General features: G+C 41.5%; 1 protein-coding gene across 3 annotated transcripts in view; it reads right to left on the bottom strand.

Moving 5' to 3' along the window:
- LOC141272261 (breast cancer anti-estrogen resistance protein 3 homolog) overlaps positions 1-14,979 on the bottom strand; it is a 43,227-nt gene that overhangs the window by 14,439 nt on the left and 13,809 nt on the right. For 2 of the 3 annotated variants that reach the window (XM_073682784.1, XM_073682785.1), the window contains exons 3-7: positions 14,210-14,317; positions 12,014-12,390; positions 11,598-11,692; positions 10,491-11,293; positions 8,096-8,211 (exon numbers count right to left, since the gene is read on the bottom strand). In XM_073682784.1, the coding sequence (XP_073538885.1) occupies positions 8,096-8,211; positions 10,491-11,293; positions 11,598-11,692; positions 12,014-12,390; positions 14,210-14,317 (1,499 nt within the window). Of the gene's footprint in view, positions 1-8,095; positions 8,212-10,490; positions 11,294-11,597; positions 11,693-12,013; positions 12,391-14,209; positions 14,322-14,979 lie in introns of all 3 variants that reach the window. The other variant, XM_073682786.1, reaches the window with a different exon arrangement.

The following is a 14,979-nucleotide window of genomic DNA, read 5'->3' as shown; positions in this document are numbered from 1 at the left end:
CCGCAGCAAAACTACCCCACAACATGATGCTGCCACCCCCGTGTTTCACAGTTGGGATGGTGTTCTTAGGTTTCCAAGCTTCTCCCTTTTTCCTCCAAACATAACGATGGTCATTATGCCCAAAAAGTTCAGTTTTAGTTTCATCAGACCAAAGGACATGTCTCCAAAAAATTAAGGTCTTTGTTCCTGTGTGCATTTGCAAACATTAATCTGGCTTTTTTTTGTTTGTTTTGGAGTAATGGCTTCTTCCTGGCAGAGAGGCCTTTCAGCTCATGTTGATACAGTACTCCTTTCACTGTGGATATTGACACAATCTTACCAGCTTCTGCCATCATCTTCACAAGGTGTTTTGCTTTTGTCCTTGGGTTGATATGCACATGTCGGACCAAAGCACATTCATCTCTGGGACACAGAACCCGTCTCCTTCCTGAGCGCTATGATGGCTGGACATTCCCATCTTGTTTGTACTTGCATATAATTGTTTGTACAGATGAATGAGGCACCTTCAGGTAATCTTGAAATTGTACCCAAGGATGAGCCAGACTTGTGCAAGTCCACAATTCTCTTCCTGATATCTTGTCTGATTTCTTTAGACTTTCCCATAATGCTACACAAAGAAGCAGTATGTTTCAAGTGTGCATTAAAATACATCCACAGGTGTGTCTCAAATTAACTCAGATGTTGCCAAAAAAAACATCAGAAGCTTCCAAACACAAGACATAATCATATGGGCAGTCCAGAATTGTTTAAAGGCATAGTAATCTTAATGTATGTAAACTTTTGACTTTGCAGTAAGTAATAAAAATGCCTCAAAACATTCTCTCTCTCATTATTCAGGCATTTGGCAAATCTTAAAAATGATGGTAATCCTAATTGACCTAAAACGGGAAAGGTTTATTCTGATTTCATGTCAGATATTGAGAAAAACATGAATGTGTCTTTTTATATAGTGTATGTAAACTTCTGATTTGAACTGTATGCACACAGTGACTCCACCAGCAGAATAGTGAGCACAGCTCTGAAGTATAATGCAGAATGTAGCTTAGGAACAGTACAGGATAAGTAATGCATTGTATGTAAACAGTGACTCCACCAGCAGAATAGTGAGTGCAGCTCTGGAATATAATACAGGATGTAACTCAGGATCAGTACAGGATAAGTAATGTAATGTATGTACACAGTGACTGCACCAGCAGAATAGTGAGTGCAGCTCTGGAGTATAATACAAGACATAACTCAGGATCAGTACAGGATATGTAATGTAATGTATGTACACAGTGACTCCACCAGCAGAATAGTGAGCGCAGCTCTGGAGTATAATACAGGTTGTAACTCAGGATCAGTACAGGATAAGTAATGTAATGTATGTACACAGTGACTCCACCAGCAGAATAGTGAGCGCAGCTCTGGATTATAATACAAGTTGTAACTCAGGATCAGTACAGGATAAGTAATGTAATGTATGTACACAGTGACTGCACCAGCAGAATAGTGAGTGCAGCTCTGGAGTATAATACAGGATGTAACTCAGGATCAGCACAGGATAAGTAATGTAATGTACAGTACAGACCAAAAGTTTGGACACCTTCTCACAGAAAGATTTTTCTGTATTTTCATGACTTTTAAAATTGTACATTCACACTGAAGGCATCAAAACTATGAATTAACACATGTGGAATTATATACAGTCATATGAAAAAGTTTGGGCACCCCTATTAATCTTAAGCTTAATGTTTTATAAAAATTGGTGTTTTTGCAGCAGCTATTTCAGTTTGATATATGTAATAACTGTTGGACACAGTAATGTTTCTGCCTTGAAATGAGGTTTATTGTACTAACAGAAAATGTGCAATCTGCATTCAAACAAAATTTGACAGGTGCATAAGTATGGGCACCTCACCGGAAAAGTGACATTAATATTTAGTAGATCCTCCTTTTGCAAAAATAACAGCCTCTAGTCGCTTCCTGTAGCTTTTAATGATTTCCTGGCTCCTGGATGAAGGTATTTTTGACCATTCCTCTTTACAAAACAATTCCAGTTCAGTTAAGTTTGATGGTTGCCGAGCATGGACAGCCTCTTCAAATGATCCCACAGATGTTCAATGATATTCAGGTCTGGGGACTGGGATGGCCATTCCAGAACATTGTAATTGTTCCTCTGCATGAATGCCTGAGTAGATTTGGAGCGGTGTTTTGGATCATTGTATTGCTGAAAGATCCATCCACTGCGTAACTTCAACTTTATCACTGATTCTTGAACACTATTGCCAAGAATCTGCTGATACTGAGTGGAATCCATGCGTCCCTCAACTTTAACAAGATTCCCAGTGCCGGCATTGACCACACAGCCCCAAAGCATGATGGAACCTCCACCAAATTTTACTGTGGGTAGCAAGTGTTTTTCTTGGAATGCTGTGTTTTTTTGCCACCATGCATAACGCCTTTTTGTATGACCAAATAACTCAATCTTGGTTTCATCAGTCCACAGGACCTTCTTCCAAAAAGAAATAGGCTTCTTCAAATGTGCTTTTGCATACCTCAGCCGACTCTGTTTGTGGTGTGCTTGCAGAAACGGCTTCTTTCGCATCACTCTCCCATACAGCTTCTCCTTCTGCGTTGTATAGTTGACCGATGCACAGTGACACCATCTGCAGCAAGTTGATGCTGCAGCTCTCTGGAGGTGGTCTGAGGATTGTCCTTGACTGATCTCACCATTCTTCTTCTCTACCTTTCTGATGTTTTTCTTGGCCTGCCACTTCTGGCCTTAACAAGAACTGTCCCTATGTTCTTCCATTTCCTTACTATGTTCCTCACAGTGGAAACTGACAGGTTAAATCTCTGAGACAGCTTTTTGTATCCTTCCCCTGAACAACTATGTTGAATAATCTTTGTTTTCAGATAATTTGACAGTTGTTTTGAGGAGCCCATGATGCCACTCTTCAGAGGAGATTCAAACAGGAGAACAACTTGCAAGTGGCCACTTTAAGTAGCTTTTCTCATGATTGCATACACCTGGCTATAAAGTTCAAAGCTCAATGAGGTTACAAAACCAAAAAAAGTGCTTTAGTAAGTCAGTAAAAAGTAGGCAGGAGTATTTAAAACAAAAAAATGATAAGGGTGCCCATACTTATGCACCTGTCAAATTTTGTTTGAATGCAGATTGCACATTTTCTGTTAGTACAATGAACCTCATTTCAAGGCAGAAACATTACTGTGTCCAACAGTTATTACATATATCAAACTGAAATAGCTGTTGCAAAAACACGAATTTTTATAAAACATTAAGCTTAAGATTAATAGGGGTGCCCAAACTTTTTCATATGACTGTACTTAACAAAAAAAGTGTGAAACAACTGAAAATATTTCTTATATTCTAGGTTCTTCAAAGTAGCCACCTTTTGCTTTGATGACTGCTTTGCACACTCTTGGCATTCTCTTGATGAGCTTCAAGAGGTAGTCACCGGAAATGGTTTTCACTTCACAGGTGTGCCCTGTCAGGTTTAATAAGTGGGATTTCTTGCCTTATAAATGGGGTTGGGTCCATCAGTTGTGTTGTGCAGAAGTCTGGTGGATACACAGCTGATAGTCCTACTGAATAGACTGTTAGAATTTGTATTATGGCAAGAAAAAAACAGCTAAGTAAAGAAAAATGAGTGGTCATCATTACTTTAAGAAATGAAGGTTAGTCAGTCCGAAAAATTGGGAAAACTTTGAAAGTGTCCTCAAGTGCAGTTGCAAAAACCATCAAGCGCTACAAAGAAACTGGCTCACATGAGGACCGCCCCAGGAAAGGAAGACCAAGAGTCACCTCTGCTTCTGAGGATAAGCTTATCCGAGTCACCAGCCTCAGAAATCGCAGGTTAACAGCAGCTCAGATTAGAAACCAGGTCAATGCCACACAGAGTTCTAGCAGCAGACACATCTCTTCAACAACTGTTGAGAGGAGACTTTGTGCAGCAGGCCTTCATGATAAAATAGCTGCTAGGAAACCACTGCTAAGGACAGGCAACAAGCAGAAGAGACTTGTTTGGGCTAAAGAACACAAGGAATGGACATTAGACCAGTGGAAATCTGTGTTTTGGTCTGATGAGTCCAAATTTGAGATCTTTGGTTCCAAGCACCGTGTCTTTGTGCGACGCAGAAAAGGTGAACGGATGGACTCTACATGCCTGGTTCCCACCGTGAAGCATGGAGGAGGAGGTGTGATGGTGTGGGGGTGCTTTGCAGGTGACACTGTTGGGGATTTATTCAAAACTGAAGGCATACTGAACCAGCATGGCTACCACAGCATCTTGCAGTGGCATGCTATTCCATCCGGTTTGCGTTTAGTTGGACCTTTATTTAGTTTTCAACAGGACAATGATCCCAAGCACACCTACAGGCTGTGTAAGGGCTATTTGACCAAGAGGGAGAGTGATGGGGTGCTACGCCAGATGACCTGGCCTCCACAGTCACCAGACCTGAACCCAATCGAGATGGTTTGGGGTGAGCTGGACCGCAGAGTGAAGGCAAAAGGGCCAACAAGTGCTAAGCATCTCTGGGCACTCCTTCAAGATTGTTGGAAGACCATTTCTGGTGACTACCTCTTGAAGCTCATCAAGAGAATGCCAAGAATGTGCAAAGCAGTCATCAAAGCAAAAGGTGGCTACTTTGAAGAACCTAGAATATAAGACATATTTTCAGTTGTTTCACACTTTTTTGTTAAGTATATAATTCCACATGTGTTAATTCATAGTTTTGATGCCTTCGGTGTGAATGTACAATTTTCATAGTCATGAAAATACAGAAAAATCTTTAAATGAGAAGGTGTGTCCAAACTTTTGGTCTGTACTGTATGTACACAGTGACTCCACCAGCAGAATAGTGAGTGCAGCTCTGGAGTATAATACAGGATATAACTCAGGATCAGTACAGGATCAGTAATGTAATGTATGTACATAGTGACTTCACCAGCAGAATAGTGAGTGAGTGCAGCTCTGGAGTATAATACAGAATGTAACTCAGGATCAGTACAGGATTAGTAATGTAATGTATGTACACAGTGACTCCACCAGCAGAATAGTGAGTGCAGCACTGTAATGTCATTCATACTAATGTACAGGTGCATCTCACTAAATTAGAATATCATCATTAAGTTAATTTATTTTAATTCTTCAATGCAAAAAGTGAAACTCATATATTATATAGAGTCAATACAAACAGAGTGATCTATTTCATGTGTTAATTTCTGTTAATGTTGATGATTATGGCTTAAAGCCAATGAAAAAACGAAAGTCATTATCTCAGTAAATTGAAATAATTAACAAAAAACATCTGCAAAGGCTTCCTAAGCATTTAAAAGGTCTGTTTCAGTAGGTTCCACAATCATGGGGAAGACTGCTGACTTGACAGATGTCCAGAAGGCAGTCATTGACACACTCCACAAGGTCCCAGAGTCTGGAGGAAGAGTGGAGAGGCCACAATCCAAGCTGCTTGAGGTCTAGTGTGAAGTTTCCACAATCAGTGATGGTTTGGGGAGCCATGTCATCTGCTGGTAGGTCCACTGTGTTTTATCAAGACCAAATTCAGTGCAGCCGTCTACCAGGAGATTTTAGAGCACTTCATGCTTCCCTCTGCCGACAAGCTTTTTGGAGATGGAAATGTCATTCTCCAGCAGGACTTGGCACCTGTCCACACTGCCAAAAGTACCAATCTGTGGTTTACACACAACAGTATCACTGAGCTTGATTGGCCAGAAAACTCGCCTGACCTTAACCCCATAGAGAATCTATTATAGAGAATCTATGGGGTATTGTCAAGAGGAAGATGAGAGACACCAGACCCAACAATGCAGACGAGCTGAAGGCTGCTATCAAAGCAACCTGGGCTTCCATAACACCTCAGCAGTGCCACAGGCTGATCGCCTCCATGCCACGCCGCATTGATGCAGTAATTGATGCAAAAGGAGCCCCTACCAATGTTTAAAAACATTTTTCAAGCTGTTGTTATAAAGTATTCTAATTTACTGAGATAATGACTTTTGTGTTTTCATTGGCTGTAAGCCATAATCATCAACATTAACAGAAATAAACATTTGAAATAGATCACTCTGTTTGTAATGACTCTATATAATATATGAGTTTCACTTTTTGTATTGAAGAACTGAAATAAATTAACTTTTTGATGATATTCTAATTTAGTGAGATGCACCTGTATATTAATGAGATAAATAATTATTAATAGGCAGTGAGTGTGCTAGAGAAGCACCTGCGTTCCAAACCTCTTATGGAAACAATCTACTTAATTTCTCTTCTGGGTGTTATGTCACCCTGGTTACACCGAGAAGTGTTTTAGAAGACGTCTTGGCAGGAAAAATCCAGTCTGTTCCAGCTAAGTTATTCATGACACTGTACAGAGTTGCTAAGTATCACTAAAAACATAGTGGCCAATTCATCAAGACTGGTGTAGCACACGCTCGCCCTATTCCAGCCATCATGGAGTAGAAGGTGCCAAATCCTTTAACAGACGAATGCCACTTAATGAATTAGGTGCCTCTTCTGAATGGCGTGCCCCTCCATGCACCGCACCAGAAATGCTACTCCAGTCAGGGACCGGAGTAAGATTTGTGTAAAACAACAAAACAAAGCCACTTCTCATGAATCAGAAAAGCGTGTATGGTATGGCCAAGCTCGATCCTGACCAGTTCCTCCCCAGCTCTGCTTATTTCAGCGGAACTGATCCAAATTGGCACAAAAATGCCAAAAGTCGTAGATTTCTGCACAACTCCGTGTTATGCATAAAAGCTGTAACTTTTGAAAGCATTTAGGCGTAAAAGCTTTGATGAATCGGCTACACTGTTCCTAATCTATAAACTACTGATTGTCACTTCCTAAAGAATTTGCAGATTTTTTTTTCTAAAACAGCACCACACCACACTTGTTCAGAGGTACGGTCTGGTAAGAAAACTGATCTCCATTGACTGATGCTGAGAGGCAGTACCACACACAACCCATGGACAAGTGAATTGTGGCATTGTTCCTAGAAGAAACCTGCCATGTTTTTAATCCTACGCAACCTGTATTTAAAGAGGAACTGTCATTTTAATTTTTTATTTAAAAAATGTACGGTACACATGAAAATAAGCAACTTGGTAATATATCGTATCAGAGAAATCTACTTCTTTCTCTGCCAGAACTGATCATTCATTCTCAAAATTCTCAATTTATGGGTAAAATCTGTTTTCAGTGAATGCAGATTGTTACATTAGTGAGATAGGAGATTACAGTTACTACTGATAAGATTCTATGTAGACAGGAGAGGAGGAGGAGGGAGGAGCTCTGTCTCTAACTCCTCCCTCCTCACTCTTGTCTACATAGAATCTTATCAGTAATAACTGCCATGTAGACAGGAGAGAAGGAGGGAGGAGCTCTGTCTCTAACTCCTCCCTCCTCCTCACTTCTGTCTACATAGAATCTTATCAGTAGTAACTGCCATGTAGACAGGAGAGGAGGAAGAGGGAGGAGCTGTCTCTAACTCCTCCCTCCTCCTCTCTCCTGTCTACATAGAATCTTATCAGTAATAACTGCCATGTAGACAGGAGAGGAGGAGGGAGGAGCTCTGTCTCTAACTCCTCCCCCTCTCCTCCTCTCCTGTCTACATAGAATCTTATCAGTAGTAACTGCCATGTAGACAGGAGAGGAGGAGGGAGGAGCTCTGTCTCTAACTCCTCCCTCCTCCTCCTCTCCTGTCTACATAGAATCTTATCAGTAGTAACTGCCATGTAGACAGGAGAGGAGGGAGGAGCTCTGTCTCTAACTCCTCCCTCCTCCTCCTGTCTACATATAATCTTATCAGTAGTAAAGGCCATTTCCTATCTCACTAATGGGAAATTCTGTCTTCACCCTATACAGATTTTACCTGTGAATTGAGAATTTTGAGAATAAATCATCAGTTCTGGTAGAGAAAGAAGCAAATTTATCTGATAAGATATATTACAAAGTTGCTTATTTTCACGTGTACTATTGATTTATCAAATAAAAATTAAAATGAAAGTTACTCTTTCAGTAAGCTTAAAAATAAGGGAAGGAATAAGGTCATGGTCTTGTAAGATACTGGCCTCTCCAGAAGATCCTTTCTTAGCTGTTGTCCATAGGGCAGTAATATTAGCTCCAAACCCGACTGAACACCCATAATCTTCTGTTGTTCTTTGGTAACTCCCCAGATATGAATCTCCTGCAAGAGAGTAAGATCATGTTAAAGGGGAGTTCCACCTTTTAAATGTCTTCTATGTTATCATTTATAGGGTTATTCCAATTTTTTTTTTTTTCTTTCAAACTCCTTGTAGTCGAATAACCTCACTAAAATAAACCAGCCATGATATCAGATACTCATTGACTAGGTTCCTACTCCTCTTTATGGCTCCAACTTCTCCATTACTGCGTCTCTATGCTCAGTGTGAAGAAGGTGGTCCTTCAGTGCTACCCATGTGACCAGCATAAACTACATTTCCCACAAGCACCTGCTTCTTCTCCAGGCTCCCTGGCTCCTGTGCAGGACTCACATTATCTGAGCCACCCATGTTCACTGTGATCTTCACTGTGACCCGCTATTGGCAACAGGGGCAGAGCTTACAGGAGGGGACAGAGGTATGGCAATACTTATTAATTAGGTTTTTTAATTAATTAATATATCTAAATATAATTCTTTCCTTTCCTCCCACCCTAAATATGGGTTTATAATTTTCCAATCAGGAATTCTATATGTGTTTTTAGAATATTAAGCCACTGAGCTGTGATTGATATTGTGCGAATAACCCTTTAAATTGTATTAGAAGGTTCAACGACCTGGGGCCTCCACCAATTACGTAGTCAGTCAAGAAGCACGAAGCCACTATCATGACGGCATCCCACTAGTTAGGACAGAGGTCTCAAACACGCGGCCCTCGGGCCGCATGCGGCTCCTGAGGCTGCTTTATGTGGCCCGCAGGCACAGACCCCTTGATGATCCCGACCTAGTCCAGGAGCAGCGCTGCATTGCCGCGCACTGCGCAGAGACAGTCTTCCAGCACAGTATTACCAATGCCAGCCGCCGGCCAATCAGAAGTTAGCAGCTGACATTTGTGTGCCGGCGCAGCGGCGTATAATGTCACTGCCATGCGCAGATGTCAGCTGCTGGCCTCTGATTGGCCGGCGGCTGGCATTGGTAATACTGTGCTGGAAGACTGTCTCTGCGCGGCAATACAATGCTGCTGTCGGCGGCTCCTTCTGGACCAGGTCGGGATCGTCAAGGGGTCTGTGCCTGCGGGCCACATGTGCACAAAGGACGCCGAGGGAATGGAGGACAGGTGAGAATAATTTTTTTTTTTCTCTTTTATGTGTGTGTGTGAAAAACAGCGCAGGGGACATACCTACAATAAGGGGACCGGGATGGGACACATTACTCCAAGACGAGAACCAGGATGGGACACATTACTACAAGATGGGGACCACCAGGATGGGGCACATTACTACAAGATGGGGACCACCAGGATGGGGCACATTACTACAAGATAAGGACCACCAGGATGGGGCACATTACTACAAGATGGGGACCACCAGGATGGGGCACATTACTACAAGATGGGGACCACCAGGATGGGGCACATTACTACAAGATGGGGACCACCAGGATGGGCACATTACTACAAGATGGGGACCACCAGGATGGGCACATTACTACAAGATAGGGACCACCATGATGGGGCACATTACTACAAGATGGGGACGAGGATGGGGCACATTACTACAAGATAGGGACCACCATGATGGGGCACCTTACTACAAGATGGGGACCACCAGGATGGGGCACATTACTACAAGATAGGGACCACCAGGATGGGGCACATTACTACAAGATAAGGACCACCAGGATGGGCACATTATTACAAGATGGGGAACGGGATGGGGCACATTACTACAAGATGGGGACCACCAGGATGGGGCACATTACTACAAGATAGGGACCACCAGGATGGGGCACATTACTACAAGATGGGGACCGGGATGGGCACATTACTACAAGATGGGGACCACCAGGATGGGGTACATTACTACAAAATGAGGACCAGGATATTTGCCAGAATTACTACATGGTGCTAATTGTAAAACAATATTACTGTATGTGACCAATTGGAGGAACCGAAATAGTAAAAATTTAAAAAAAAAATAAATTAAAAATAAAGCATGAAAAAATATTTTGCCACTAAAAATGCAGTTTTATATATATAGTAAAAGTAAACACAAAAAAGTGCACGTTTATTATCGACCCAATCTATAAATAAAATAAACACAGCAAAAATGTTCAGACGGTATATACAAAAATAATGGTATCACTAAAAATGTCACTTTGACCTGCAAAGAACGTGGCCCCCCCAAATTCAAACTTTTTCCATGTGCGGCCCATATACCCAGCCGAGTTTGAGACCCCTGAGTTAGGATGTGGTTATTGGCCAATGAAGAGTACGCTCTACCTACCTGGCAGTCTTCTCGTAGGATATGAAGAGCACTCTCTTTGCAATCTCGTTGGCTGACTATCTCCTTGAGCTTGCGTAAGGCGTTCGGTTCCAAAGGTTTATTGTCTGGAGAAAGTAGAATAGACTGGAAGGTTCTTGGTTGGAATGAGGTTGTGGTCTGTATTTGTGGTCGCACAAATTCATCCCCTTCTTCGGCAATCTCTAATATAGGTTGATTCACCTTGGAATAAGACATTCTAAAATTGGATATTTTAAGATTTTCCGGGCTGAAATGTAATACTTTGGAATGATCTATAGATTCTGAAAGGAGTGTTCTCAATTTATCAGTTTGGACTACTTTGGATTTGTCCAACTCGGAGTAGATTATTTTTGAATTGTCCATCTCTGAAGAACTGAGGTGGCAGAGACCGACCCGTCCAGAGGAAATCGCTTCTGGTGACTTTTCAGCATCCAGGAAACCAAAAGTAGTCTCAGTGGCGCGAGCTCGATTCCTCCATTTCTCCTCTGCTTTTAAAGTGTCTACATATCTCTTGGTTATGGGAGCACGGGGGACCAATTCACAGTACGTGTCTGATCCTTCAGGGGGGTCAGGAAGAAGCACAGAAGGGGCTCTTATGGGTTTAGGGGGAGCCTTGGAGTGTAGCTGGCTGTCAGATCCTCTCAAAGCACTGTTTCCGTCATAGTCTAAGGGAACGACAGGTTGGGTTTTGGCTCTTAGGACTGGGTCACTGCCCGTGCGGAACATCGGTGAGAGGGGAATGGGTAAAGGTTCTTCTGGAGACCCTGAAGTTTCAGCAGAAATGGCTGAAATTAAAACAGTTTTGAGACATGAGTAGGACAAAGAAGAAGAAAAAAATGTTCTTTCAGCCAATCAGAAGCATTAAGAGAACTACTTTCTTCTAAAAACAGTTCTACAACTGTCCATGGGTTGTGTCTTGTATTGCCGCTCAGCGCCATTTAACTGATGGATCAAAGCCACAATACCACACAGAACCTGCGAACAAAAGTTATGCTATTTTTTTTTTTACATTTTTCTAATATACAACAACCCTCTTAAGGACAACTATTATACCAAGGCCACAATTGTTCATCTTTTCCCAAACGTTACCTGAGAGCAGGTTGCTGTCAGACTGAGCACTTTGTAAGGGTATTTCCTTGAGCACATCGAGATTCCCAGGTTGGCTTCCAAATCTGTCTTTATTCCTGGTGAATAGAGATGCAAAGAATTTTTTTAATACTTTGGCCTGCATATTCTTTCTCTCTTCTGAGCAGGGCGGGTCCTTCCTGGAGTTATGCTAATTCTGTGTTCAGATGAACCAATCATACGGCTTTCCATTTTCGCTCCTCCCATTTCATAAAGAGAGTGAGAAACTGCAGCAGCATCCCCTTCCTCTCCCTTCCTCATTGTCTTAGACTTTTTTGGTGCCTGAGGGGGTTTCTGAACATTTTCAGAGATCCTGCAGGGTGGAACAGGACAACTACAGAATGTTGGAAGGGCATATTTCATGATATAAAGATTTTTACCGTAGCAAGCTGCTGTCGCTCAGATGAAGGCTTCTCCTGTTTTCTTTATTTGCCCTCTGGGACTCTTGCCTCCCCCTCAGCACACTGATCGGCACGGTCCTGTTGAGGGGGTTCTCGATAACTGCTCTCGAAGACTCGGACACTGTCCTCTTATCGCCAACATAGGAGCGAACAAGAGCAGGGATGTTGTTGAATTGGTCTTGCTCCAGCTGGTAAAGAACCCGGGAGATGCCCTGGCGTGGACGCAGGGTGACGGCGATGATCTTAAAGTGGAGGACCTGCCTGGAGCTGACACAACTCAGTACATAGTCTCCAGGGGAGGAGAGCGAGTCACGGATTAGGAAGTCTCCATCTGTCTGCAGAAGTCTCTCTGCCTCCTGTGGGCAAAAGGAACAATCTCAAGTTGAAACTTTCTACCAGGTACTATCTACGAGTACCCCACCTTCAAAGTTAATTATGCTCCACTCACATCCAAAGCTGCATTCACAATTTTCCTGTTTTTAGTTTCTGACTACAACATGGTTTGCTTTTGTTGCATACTTGAAAGCAGGATCTCATCAAGATCAGGTCCTCTTGGCAAAACATTACGGGCCAGATCCATTATTGCATTTGCACCTTATTTTGTCTAATTTTTTGTGTTTTTTTATTTGTTACTTAGGCTTTTAAAAAGTCGCAAATTAAAATAATATTTTATATATGTTCGCCTGTTGTTGTTTTTTTACGTTCTTCATTGTGTATGGGGTTTGTGCTTTCCAGATGTTTTTGGCTGACTTATCAATTGCAACTTTAAAAAAAAAATCATAACTTTTTTGCCTAAATATACTCCAGTTTTTTTTTTCAGCAAATTTTAGCGAACTGTGCAACTATAACCAAAAAATCCCCTCCAAAAAAAGGTTCAAGACATAATTAAAGAGTATTTAAGAGTATTTTTTTTTAGATTTTACACAAAATTCATTTACCGCGTGCAGCCATTTAAATATTTTGGCGCAAAAAATATCAGCGAATACCACAAGACAAAGATGAAAAGTACTTAAATGAAAACAAAACAATAAAAAAAGCCAATCAGGAGTCAAGCCCTACGTGTCCTGATTCATCATTGTCTTTGAGCCTAAAAAAATATAAGTGACTTTTTTATTTGCATCTTATTTATTACTTAATTTGCGCTTTTTAAAAGGACTCTGTCAGCAGGGTGTAATCTGACAGCAGCATAATGTAGGAGCAGAGCCCCTGATTCCATTGATGTATCACTTAGTTTACAGTTACAGTTGTGATAGAATCATAGTTGTCTCCGCTACAGATCTAGCAGAGCTCGGAATGCTGAGCTGTGTATAACCCCGCCCACACCTCTGATTGGCTGCTTTTTGATTACACTGTCTATTGACTGCTAATCAGTGGTGGGGTTGGACTAGGAGGCACGAGACATCTAGTCCTGCAGTGATAATCTCCTGCTGATAAAACACTGATTGTATTGAAACATCAAAACACAGCCTAGTAAGTTATACATTGCTAGAATCAGGGTCTCTGCCCCTACATTATGCTGCTCTCAAATTACATAGAAAAACATGCTGACAGATTCCCTTTAAGTTAACTTTACTTGGTTTTGTCTTTCTTCATTGTATTTGGCATTTTGGGCATGATTTTCTTTACCTTAATTCATCATTTGTAATTTTTTCCCAAATGTTGCAACATCTTTGTGCAACTGCAGTCCAGTAACCTAGCGGAGTACAAAATCCATCTAATTTTATGTTTGCGCTGTTTAAGAATAATGTGAGACATTTTAAAGGATCAGGCGTCTTTTTGTTCTAAAAATATCCAAAGAAGGTAAAAAGAGGCAAAAAAAGTATCTTTGATTTTACGCAAAATTCATCAAACTGCACGTGCCATTCTTTGGACAAAAAAAAAGCAAGATCTATGTGAGAACTAGGTGCCCACTTTGAGCTATTAACAATACAGTTCCCAATTAATAGTGCCATGTAGTGATATATGATGCCCGATAATACCGCTATACAGCACCATATTACAACAACTTATGCTACCAACATACAGTGCCTAAATTGTGCCATACATTGCCAAAAATGAAAGATCCTATAATACTGGCCTGTAGTGCCAAATGATACTGATGAAATACAATGTCCATATCAAACACTGGAACTACAACCAAAGTTATACCACTATTGCATGATGCCATGTTCTCACCTGTCTGGAGAGAGGTCCGTGGTACCAGGCATGACTCCGCAGGTCTTCACTGCTGAGCTTCAGCTCCTCTTCTAGCTCTTTCTTAAAAGCTTCTGTTGAAGACGGCATCTTTCTTTGTAAGACAATATACCGTTAGTAAATGAAGCAGCAGTGTTCTTTCCCTATTCTGAGCACAGCATGACTCGATAGATTTGGCTACTTGCACGTTTTTACAAAAAACCAAGCCTTGTTTTTGTGCAGCCCATCCCTTTGGCTCTTTATAAGAATGGAATTATCTCCTTGGAGTTGGGATAGTTAGGGGGTTACATACGGACACAACTAACCCATTAACGTCCAATACCCTGCGCCGATAATTCTATAATATATATAACTGAGGAAGTCGAGTTTTACGGATCTGGAGCTCCAAATACCTTGTATAGCCAGGGTAATATGATGGAATTTTAACTGCCACCACCAGAGGGAGCTAAGGAGTTTCATGTTCCATTGATCTTAATAGATAAACTGTATACACTAAGCTCCCTCTAGTGGTGACTGTGGGCAGTGAGAATTTTATTAGTATGGCTGTGCAGAATATTTGGACCTTTAATATCTGGTCTCTTAACCTCTGCCTTCTGGTTCTTTCCCTTATAGATCCTTGTTTGTTCCCTCTATGTCTTGCAGGAGGAATGTGGAAATTCCAGTTTTCTAATCTAATCTGTACAGATCTGCAAGACTGAGGTTTAACTATCTAATCCCTGACATATTTTACATACTTGGAAGGGTTTTCTTAG

This window comes from Phyllobates terribilis, unplaced genomic scaffold, assembly GCF_046119375.1.
Source record: "Phyllobates terribilis strain yellow unplaced genomic scaffold, ASM4611937v1 Scaffold_5__5_contigs__length_657084704, whole genome shotgun sequence".
Taxonomy (NCBI): domain Eukaryota; kingdom Metazoa; phylum Chordata; class Amphibia; order Anura; family Dendrobatidae; genus Phyllobates; species Phyllobates terribilis.
This window is presented reverse-complemented; position numbering and strand designations above follow the sequence as displayed.